The 12014-nt window shown below is 37.4% G+C and overlaps 1 protein-coding gene across 1 annotated transcript in view; it reads right to left on the bottom strand.

Moving 5' to 3' along the window:
* LTK (leukocyte receptor tyrosine kinase) overlaps positions 1-7030 on the bottom strand; it is a 56835-nt gene extending 49805 nt beyond the window's left edge. Inside the window, 1 exon segment of the mRNA XM_062495365.1 lies at positions 6852-7030. Within this exon segment, the coding sequence (XP_062351349.1) occupies positions 6852-7030 (179 nt within the window).
* Positions 7031-12014: the final 4984 nt, after the last annotated feature.

A 12014-nucleotide genomic window follows, 5' to 3' on the forward strand; every position in this document is an offset into this window, starting at 1 on the left:
TATAACAAAGTCCTGCTACATCCCTCTCACCTTTGTTGCAATGCATTGGTGCAGTACCATCCTGATGTCTCCAGAACAATTAATACCAACAACAGCTATTTTATTTATTTAACCTGTGCAAGTGAAAATACACAAGTCCCAAACTAAGCATGCAGTAGTTTGTATCTAAAATTATCCCTGGTCTTTTCTAGAAATCATAAACAAGTTGGAAAAACAAACATATTTGTTGTCAAAAGGTGTTCACAGGCCACAAGATGCAAAATAAATTGCTTTCAAACCTCAGCCATTTGGGTTATGAGTTCAACAATATAAAAATGTCCAATCATGTCAGAGGGGACAGGAATTTTATTCACATGAATTGCAGTTGAGAAATGGAAGTACAGACATGTCATTGATAACATCTAAGATATTTTCAGCAGAGCTAATTTGAACAATAATATTACAAAAACTTGCATCAGTATCTATAAAAAGAAAAAACCCTCAAACTTGAACATATGTTAATACATTTCACTCACAATCACATATAGCTTTTCAGCAATATCTGGTCTGATTTTGAATGGCTATAACAATTTTCATTTTTAGCATATATGACAATGCATCACACAGTGAATACAATGCTGTGAAATGTTTCATAGCATGAAAATGCTGCATCCTTCCATCTTTTATTATGTTACTAATGACAGTCACTCAAGGGGTTCCAAGGAAGTGTAATTTTAGAACAGAACAGCATCATGCTGCACAGACACATGCTGTATACTGATGACAGATTTGGGGTCCCCACAGTTCAATTGTCAAACACTGTATTTTTTTCCTGCCCCTGTTTCCAAATATTTAGGGATATTAATATTGGAAAAGTTCATTTTGCACTGCATAAAAGACACAAGCACTGCCCTGATAAGCAAGGTATCTTCAATAACAGGATGAAATCCTCAAAAAGAATGGGAATTATGTGGCCAAAGTTTAGCCAGCCCTATGAAAGTGTTGCCTTATGAAAAATCCATGCTAAGAAACAATCATATATTGCTAACAAACCTATTTCATTTTATTAAAAGAAATTGTACTATATAAAGGGCTTTTGACAACTGAAGTCTGCTCCTCCCAATTTATGCTCTGTGTCTTTTGAGATATTCTCAGTTCTCTATCTCCTGATCTTCACTTAGCACTGCTGCAGCTTCAGTATTTACTTCCCCCAGGGTTTTCTGTAAAGTCTGTTCCACCCACTCGTCTCCTCACACACTCCAAGCTGCTTGTATACTTTGGAAATAGCCTGAGTACCATGGGACACACAAACATAGTACAGTTATAGCAGAAGTTCTCCTAGACACATTTTTCCTGATACAAATAAAACTTAAAGAAAATATTTGACGCAGTCACACCCCACCCCCAATCCCTGCAAGCACCTTTGGGATGTTCTTCTTGCTTTTCATGAACACAAAATTCAGTGGCAGATTACCAGCAATGGAGCCCTAAGATACTTGGAACATGAATTTACTCTCCCATTGTGGAAAATATCTCCACTGCCATTGGTGATGACCCAGACAAATAAGATACAAAACAACAGTAACACCCTACTCAATTTGGCAAAAAACTGCAGGAGTTCATTCTAATGTGTGTAACAACTGTGTTCACCTATCCTGGGAAGATGCCACTTACCTAACTGGACATCTGAGAGGAAGGAAGGGCAGTCATTACAGCTGAGTTCACTGACCAAGTATACTTGAGAAGACCCTAGTCTCAGTGATAGACGGAGAATTCATTCATATACACCCACAGAAACAGGTCCCCATTAATTCATTTCATCAGAGCAAAGAATTTCTGCCTACGGCAGAACAGAAGAGGATTCACAATAGCAGCCTCTGGTCCAGATTATGCTCTTACTTTATATCTCGATTATTTTTCTTTCTCATTTATTCAATTTCTTCACTTGAATTGAAAATCTAGTGCACATAGTCACTAAGATGCTTCTGATAATCCCACATCATGTCCTCCCACACGTATTTGCACGTAATTTTTGTCTTACGTAAATATCAGTATGAAAAAATAATAACTACTACTTTTCACCGCCATGATTTCTCTATCTTCATCAGCAAAATTCAATTGTCTAAGGGAAAAGAAATGTAAGATGGAGAGGAAGGAGGTCCATTATTTTAAGCTAAGTCTGTAATTAAGAAATGTAAAATGATCAGGAAGAAACAGTATGACATACTCAACTGTCATAGGAAAATTATGGGATCTTTTAACACCACAGCACAACTCCATCTCTTTTTCAGTAAAATAAGAAACCTCCAGCACTGAAAAGGTAATTCCATTTCTTTCACTATCTTACAGGGAAAAAAAACAAAAACACTAAGGTACCTGCAGGGGTGATTTTTCTCCTGAATCCTGTTGTTATCTTGCAGAAGAGAAGAAAATTATAGAAAATGCTTATAGAATTCCTGATGGGAAATCAATTCCAGATCAGCTAAGACATCTTTCTGACAAAACAGGAATTTCCTTTAGAGCACTTTCTAGTGGTATTCTCCATGTAATACCAAAATAGCAACTCAGTATTTCTCACTGTTTCTCTGAGAAGATAAACTAATGTATAGACTAATAGCTCTGTCAGGAAGTCACACTAAGGCTAAAGAAGACTCTCCATCTGCTACCTATTCAAGTACTTTTCAATCATCCTAAAACTTCCACTTTCAGCTCAATAAATAACCTCTCTCATTCATGAGTATTTACAGCATTAAGTTATTAATGTTGCTCTTTGAAAATACCACTGAGATCTCCTGCTGCTTGCTATTAAACTCTCTTATTCTTTGCTTATTATTTGGTTCAAGCCCAGCTCCCTTGCTTGCTTCATCACTCTTGTTGCACTCTGTCTGGACAGATTGCAGGTAATGGTCAAAAGGGGAGCAACAAAACACAATACAGCTTTTCCAAGGCTTACAAGGTGCTAGTTCAGGATCTTCTAGAGCCCTCTTCAGTTCTTCAGGGAAGAAGGCAGAAAGGCAGACATCAGTGTGCACTAATGTCATGCTGTGCAGAATGGCCATTCTCTCTCTCTCTCCTGAGATCTCCCTGATAATCCATGCACCAATCTCATCAGACAAATTTGCCCAAAATAAATTATTTTAGTCGATGGTCGACCATGACATCAAGTGTCTCTGTGACATATTTCCTTCCTGGACATGGATTCCCACCCTCTACTGTAATAGTTCCCTTGGAGACACCTAGTTCCATTGCTGAGTTGAACTCTGCCTTTTTTTCCCTAACCTAATATGTAAATTATCAGAAGATCATCAGTACAGTTTTAAAATTGTCTTCTGACTTATTCCTAAACTCCTAAATAGGGACATAACCCAGAGATTACATTTACATTTAAAGAAACTTAGAGGCAGAGTTAATTGACAATGACTCCTGCTTATACTTGTGTTTTAAACCAAAATGTGACACAGCAATTTGCACCAGGCATTCACTTGAGTACACATGTAGAGTTATCAATTTAAGAATGTGACTGAAGGTAGAATGTCCTACAAGACTTTTGTCACACTGGTAAACTCATTTGACAAACTGACACTGCAACAAGGTATCTTTTCAAATAAACCCCTTAGGTTATGAAGCAATTATAAACCCTTTCCTAGCTCTTTGGTTCTATATAAAATATTCTGGTATTTTTACTCAGACTTATGTAAGGCAGCAATCTTCACACTCCCAAGAAGTTTTACATTGCAGGAGCAGAGCAGAGGAATTAAGCACTATCATCCAGCTTGTTTCATTTACCCTTTTTAAATACTAATGAAGCATTAACTTTCTTCCAGTTCTGCAGAATTTTCTCAATATCCTGACATACTTATGGAAAATATCAATACATGGATGTCTTTCAAAGTTCCTTAATTAGTCCTTTCAAAATTCTTGAACATGAGCTGTCTCAACCAGTTGTTTTACAAAGTAGGTATTTTAAATACAGGGTTTTTTCACAATATTTTTTGGTTGTTAAGAAAGCCATTTGCATTATTTCAATGTGAGTAAACAAATTTTTTTACTAGAATACTAATATTTACTTTTTGTCTCTATTATTGACAAACCTACCACACACATTTATGAAGATTCATATAATTGCTAAGATATTTTTGCTACTAATGCACTTGGAAAATTTCTTTAGACTTTCTACTGATTTCTCCTTAATTTCATTTGCTATTTTCATCCATAGATAAACTTTCAACTTTTCAACTTCCTTTTAGTGCAAGCAATGTAGTATTTTCCTTATTTTTTGTAACAGCATAGGCCCCTCTGTCAGCTACAGGCTTGTAGCTTTCTAGCTGTTTACACAAGCAACTCAATTATTATCTGAATCTTTCTGTCCATGAACTTTCTTTCAACTGAGCTCCTTTGGCACTGCTTTAAATTCTGAGAGATTTATCTGTTCTGGAACTACCAAGTTATAACACTTTCAGATGTTATTTAGGGACAAAAGTCCATTTATTTGAATATCTCAGCTGAAGTACATATAAAACCACTTCAGATTTTTATTCTATTTCCAAGAAAGGCGTACTCAAGCCACAACCACTTCCACTTGTGGAACATCCAAGTTTAGTTTTGAGATCAATTATTTTCTCAATTCTTTATCTGCTGAGAATAGATCCAAGATATTGTCCTAACAAGTGACAGGGGAATTTTCATTCTGATATTGTCATATATTCAATATCTGCAAATATGCTCCCATGCTAGCAGAATGAAACCATCAATATGCCACTCATGTTGAAGGCTTCACATTCAAATACACACATGGGGGAAAAAAATACTTTTTTCCCTCCCCTTACACACAACATGCTAGATCTTTAGTTGGATTTGGATTCATCCAGATTTGGTTGGATCTGGATTCATCCAGATCTTTAGTAGGATTTGACAGTGTATAGCAGTCATCAGCAATCTCATTGACATTTATTTTACATATTAATTGACCTTCAAGACAATTTTGTTCAAAGGCTGGGGAAAGAGCAATGCCATTTTAGCTATGCAATGCTGTTCCAAACTTACTTCTGCACTTTGATTTCAGACACAGGAATTCTCCCTCCTAGTCAGAGAAATTCCAGTTTATCAGCACAGTAGGTTTAGAAGTTAGTAATTGCATTTCACTGCCACTTGCTTATTAGCCAGCCTCATCATGCTGGTCACAGGCAGCTGGAGAACTCCTCTTTCAGTCCTTGAGGCCTTGTTTAATTTTATTCTCAATATCTTGCCTCTCTGCTAAACAAATGTTTGTATTTTTTGCTTTTCTCTCATTTCCCTTGGATACTAATTTAACACCATGTGGAAAAATATGTTCTAAGAAGTCTGGAAGATTTCTTCCTCTCCAGTGAGCTGGGGGCCAGTCAAACTGCACAGTCTCTTGTCGGTGAAGAGTATAAATGTGCATTTCATTGACCCAAGTCTCATACAACTTATCTGACGAGAAGAATACTTACAGACTTTTGGTCGGTTCGTTGGTTTCTAACTTCCTTCCTGCTCTATATGCAGAACATGAATGGTATCTAAGAACATATCTTGTTCATCCTTCCTTGGCACCATTACAAAATTTCTAAAAATTAGCTACATTCTGCAAAACTAAACCCAGTAATTTATAGTATGGAATGTACTTGGTAGCTGTGTTGGTAGATATTTACTTCGGAGCATCTTCTCAGATGTTACAATCCCAAGATTCCTATCCACAAGAGACAGAATGCCACCTCTTTGCCCTCTTGCTGACCACTGACAAGAATCTTCCTTGAAGGGTGGTAATGGATCAATCCAAAGGGATTTTCAAGACCAGTAAGTCCCTGTTATAATATTCACTTGGATTGCCAAAGATCATCTGCAGTTTCCATGACATACTGAATGACCAGACATTTCCAGTTGTACAAAATTCCTACAGTCCCCTCTCCTGCTGCTCACAGCAAGCTGCTTCCTGGCTGCCCCTAGATACACAAAATGCTGCTTTGTCTCACATTTCCTCACTTTCTTTATTCAGTCATTCAGTGGCCAGTTCCTTCCCTGGATAGTGGTGTTTCCTGAATCATTTTGTGCAACCACTCTTTATTCTCCCCAGTGCTTTGTAGTGTGCATCCTCATCCCTTCATGCATCAAATACTTGTTTCTAATAAAATCACTGTGTCTCCCTTCAAAAGCAAAGACTTGTGAAGCTCTGGCACTATGCACGGTACATTGCAGGTTTCCACCCCTGGTCTACAGCTACTTGACAAAACTCACCCAGAAAAAATTTTGCCCATGCCATCTATATTTTTCTCACATCTATATTTTACCTCACCCATTGAATAGGATGCAGGGTGAAGTTCCTGGGTTGTCCTCTCAATGCTACTTCCCTAACTTGGCATGTTGCCTTTCAATAGCAGCATGCTAATTATTCAGTTCTCAGTGAAAAACTGAAAACTACACCTACTACACCTATCTACACCTACTGAAATAGATCTGAATTACTATTTTAATTACTATTGAGAAATAGGATGCCAAAACCACTTCTTGAAATCCTTAATCCTGCTGGTTGTGTGTTGTACACATGCACATACTTATGTGTGCACATACTGCCACATTAACTTGGAAAGATTTCTCTTTTTATAGCTAAGCTGCTCAATTCTCATATGTCTACTTTTATAGTACTAACTGTGCATTACTCACAGGTAATGAAGGCTGGGTTTTGTGCTGTGTCTCACCCCTTTTTAGGCTGTCCAGAGTCAATCTTATTCTGCACAACAGCACAAAGGCTTTCCAAGGACATTTGAGATGTAGTGTTTGGAAGAACTCCATTCTCTTCCGCTTTTTATTTTCTCTCCTCTGTTCAGGCTGGGGTGAGTGGTAGACAAGGCACCTACTGCACTCCTGCTACCTGTGTACAGATTTGATCCTGACAGCTACCACAGGTTGTATCAACGTCAGTTCTGAAAAAGAGGGATTTGTCCATATGACCTACAGCTTCACTAGCAATCAGCTTTTGTTCTTCTTGGTAGGATTCCATTGCCTCACTACGGACTTGCATCTGAAAGCTGGACATTGCTGCGATGACATCATGTAAAAGGCACACCTCTGTCAGAGACAGCAGAATTCCATATCCTGAACTCTTAATCAGATATCTCTTCCTCCCTTCCTCCTCCATTCACATTAAAGTGAGGGGGAAAAAAAATTAGAGTAATTTAAGAGATGCATAACTCTGTTTTCCCCATGAGGAATATGGATCTTCCTTTGTTCTTGAAAACTGACCAAGAATAGAAGTGGGAAAAAGAAGAAAAGTAAAAAGAAAAGAATCGAAAGTGTTAAATGAAGCAAAAAAGTGAAATTTTTGATTCTTCAAGAACTTCTTTCCTTTTCAAATCTCAAACTACTTTTTCATTGTTCTGCCATAAAAATACCATCCATTCTTAAGGAAAATCTTCCATTCTCATTGGTTAAATGTTTTAGATTAACCTTTCAATATTTTCAGTCTTGTTCACATCAGGCTATGCTGTCTGTTGCCAAAATCAGAAGGACAACAAGCTGCGAAAGAGGAAGGATTTAAGCCTTTCAATCTGGCTTTGTCATTTGAGAAAAGAGATAGAAATTGCACCCTAAGACACCTATTTTACAGCAAATTGCCAAAGAACCATCCTCTCAAAGGGAATGCAGCTTGGATGACTGACTTACATTTGATGTAGTACTCTGAAATGAATAAAATTTAAGGGAATGTGTCCAATTCTTAATGAAGGATTTCAAGTGGCTACAAAGAACCAAGAATACATGATGGAAATACATTCTGCCTTCCAAGGGAACAGCACTTCCAAACTGATGTCCTCTTGCAACCAAATGTAGAGGAAGATACATAATCGGATTTTTCCTTTAAAACAGCAGTCACTGAGTTTTTCAATTGCAGCTTAAAAGGAGGTATGTGTGAATTCATACATGCAGCAGTGATAGGCAGTCACAAGGGAAGGTGAAAGAAGATGGGAAGCCTGTGGATTCAGAGACAAAAGCAGAAGGGATGGGATCCCTCAAAAAGTCACCTGAAGTCTCACTCTCTGCTGATGACGGTAAAATGCTGAGTGAACATTTTCTCATGGCATCTGTTTGTATGGAGTAGGAGCTCTGCCTCCCCACCCTTCAACTTCATGTAACAGCACTGCAACATTTCACAGAAAAAGAGGATTTGCGTACCAGCAAGGAAGTGAAAGAAATATAATTTTCAGATCCAAATCTTGATTAAATTATTAGAATGAATATGAAATTGATCCTGTATAACTAAATTTACTAAAATTAAAATCATTTTCAATTACTTGATTTCACGCAACATAACTGGAGAGGACAAAAGTGCCTTTAATATGTCCTTGAGCTTCACTGATCTTCAAGATTACTTCATGTTCCTTTCCATCCTTGTTTTACTAGTAAGAGCCTTAGGAATGCTCGAAATGTATGCCCTGCTTTAAGAATCCCTCAAGGGCTGCTTTGCACACAGAGGCTATCCAAGCACAAACGCACATTTCCTGCACTTCTTTTTTCTTGATCTACTTTTGACACAAGGATAACTGTCAACAGCTCTTCATCATCTAAGGATTCCCCTTGGAGTACTTAACCCTTGCACAGCAGTGCAGGACAGATACAAGGATGCCCATATATCATTAAAAGCAGATTTCTTTTATATACAGTCCTTTGTCTGGCAGCTCTTCCCAGATAGGAACAGATGCTCTCAAGGTACAGCATTGTCAAGAAGACAATACTCAAGGAAAGGATCCCAAATCCCATCCTGCTATTAATGCTCTGAGACATTGTGTGGAATAATACAGACAATGGGATCAACCTCTTGGGGAAGGTGTTTTTATCAAAACAAAGGAAAAGTGGGATGTAAAGGCTTGGTTAATATTGTCTTATCAGCTCTCCTGGTTCACCTGGACAAGGAAGAACTATCACAGCCAACACTAATTTCCTTCTCCAGGTCTTTTGGTCAATAATAGCCACAAGCTTTTCTCCAACATTCAACTTCTGATAAATCTGTTTGGAGACTATCGAAGGATCAGAAACAAATTTGTACATAGCAGATAATTCCACCCATTTTGTATCAGAAACGTCTTCTCCTAGTTAAATTAAAACTTACTAAAATCCACTCACTGCTGAAGAGCACGTGGCTACCAGTGAGTTCTGCAACACTGAGAGGGTAGTGGTAACAGAAAAGAAATGCCTAAAAACCTGCATGCTCCAGGCTGCTTCCCATGTTAATAGTCAGAGCACCATGCAGAAACTGCATGCCAAGTGCTTCTTGATTGCTTTACCTTGAAGGAGTCATGCATAGTTGTGCACTCTGCCATCACACGCAAATGTATATTCATATGCACAAATTCATTTGGACAAGTCTGCCCAACAGTGAAACAATAAACATAAATCATAACTTTTTTTAACAATGAGAATACATTGAGATATTAAATTAATTACAGGATATATAAATCAATAAGCTCAACATATACAGTTGTTAAATGTGGCAGTTAAAAATGTGGGCCCTTTGGGAAAGCATCAAATTACATGTTTTAAGCTGAAAAAAGTAATATTTAAGGGAAAAACAAATACTAATACACGTGATGCCATTTGTAAATACTAAGTACACATTTCATTTGACCATACCAATCTTTAAGAATATTGTTTGGTACTTTCCTGCTATTGGGCATACTGTATTTTCCCTTCTAAATTACAAAGACCTCCTTGTGGAATCAGTAGTAATCATATAACACTTAACTTTCTCTATCTCCTTTTCTTTCAGCACCCTTAATAATGATTGACTGCTTTATTTAAAAGACTAGGTTATTGTTGCTTTTACCTATTATTTTTAAAGTATCTCTCCTCTCAGTTTCTTTTCATGAGAAACAAGAGGAAAGAAGAAAAAGAAAGTTATACCACCCCTACAGAAAGACCAAAGATTCAAAGAGCATGCTAATTAGTTGCTTATACTTATCTTTATTTAATCATTCCAGAGGCTGCCCCAGAGATGATGTTCATCTCAATCCAAGGAGGAGCAAGGGATTAGGAAAGACATAAAAAAACCTAGCAATAGTATAACTCATAGGTATTGCAATTCATCATTAAATAAATTAATTAATTAATCAAACCCAAGACACCCCCTCCCTCCCCAAAAGCAACTTAAAACAAAAAAGAAGCCTACAACCCACCCACCCACATAGAAGTTGAGTGGGTAATAAATGGGGAGGTGATGCAAAGGTGCTGATCTGAGTATGAAAGTGTAAGAATGAGGCTCTTATCATAATATAACACAAACACACTTAATGAAGGAAAGCATCCAAAGGAGGAGTCAGCAGTAGGTACAGACCATGGAGTGTAGAATGAGAGACATGCTAGAAGCATGACATTATTGGTCGTCCTTGGTCTAATAGAGATCTATTTAGATATGGCACCTTACTGAGCTATTTTTTTTTTCTGCAGTGAAGTTTCAAAATATTAAGAGAGCAAAATAGTGTAAACTGGATTTTGATTAGGATAGTTATGTCTATGGTCTTATTTTGGTTAATTAATTTGAACATGATTTTCAAACCTACCAAGGTTAGTTGAACACATAACAAGTATTTTGACATGACAGTTATTGCAATTCATTACTTATCAGTTCAGACTCACAAAAGAAAGGAGAATGCAGTTTTACTGCCTATACTAGATGTCTTTACTCTGAAGAAAAATGAACTGGGAGGTAGTTAAAATACTAACATGCTGGGAAACCAGAAAGAAAGATTTCACTAAGAATGTCACTCAGTTCCCCAGTCAGCAGAAACAAACATCAGAACTCTCAAGACACACTCATTTAAAGGGTAGCAACTGTACAATTCAGGTTAAAAGCAGGTGTCCAGAACTTTTAAGAGCTCGTTCAGCAGCAAAAAAGCCAAAACAAACTCAAGGACAAACAGATTTATTTTTCTTGTAGCATCTAGAAGGCTAATTACATTGTGATACTAGGTGATCCAGACTGTCAAGCAGTAGCTGCCAACAAAAACACTTGTCAGCCCCAGAAATAACCCCCAACTGAGCTGGAAGGGGTCAGGGGACAAGAAACTGTGTGAAACCAAAGTCCAAATAAGTTATTGGTGCAAATGGACAATGAGGCAGACTCGTACACTGCTTTGCCAGGTCGCTTTCCTGACCTTCCTGTATTCTACAAAGTACTGGTGTGTAATGAGTGAGAAGTTTAATTTGCATCATTTGAAAAAAAAAAAAAAAAGGAAAAATAGCCATAGTCAGTAAGATTAGTTGCTAGTCATCTCTTTCATCTAAAAGTTTGCTACCTAGCACCAGGATAAATATTGGCCTTTCATCAGCTCTTTCATGAAAGTTCCCCTTTATCTCATCTAGATTCATTGGCAAACTTCCTACTGTTTCCCACAGCAGCATCAACGGGAGTTTGGACAAAATACCTGACTTCAAAATATTTCACCAAGGTACAGCTGCAACGTTAAACTTTTTTGTCAATATGGAGAAGCATACCAGAAGGGTAACATATCCTAGATAACAAATGAAGAATATAGGGCATTAAAGTTCAGGGGAAGAAGAAGATGTGGGTAACAAGAAACTTGTTATCCAAACACATCTGTTTCTATAACCAGGAGAGGAATGTGAAAAGCAACCAATGTTACTGTTTTATTTACTTTTTCCCTCTTTCCTGTTTGGTCACCCTCGTGTGAAAATCACTCTGGGCTCTGTGACTTCAAAGGATAATATCTTGTACACAAGGAAAGATACCTTCACCATTTGACATGTAATATAATATTATGATAACGTTTTCTTTTAATGAAAGAGCAGAGGTTGTTTATTTGAAAGTTGGCTGCTGGCCACCTCTTCTTAAGCTATATGAGACTGTGGTTTCTTAGAGCCATATGAAACATCTGTTATGAAATTCAGGATGGGAATAGAAACCCTTAAGACCTAAAGAACTGGGTCCCATTCTCAGCTGTTCTATGGATTATTAACAGTCTAGGCATAGGCAGAAGCTCTGATCAATAATACATTCCACAGAGATAACA

This window comes from Cinclus cinclus, chromosome 6 (assembly GCF_963662255.1).
Source record: "Cinclus cinclus chromosome 6, bCinCin1.1, whole genome shotgun sequence".
NCBI lineage: Eukaryota > Metazoa > Chordata > Aves > Passeriformes > Cinclidae > Cinclus > Cinclus cinclus.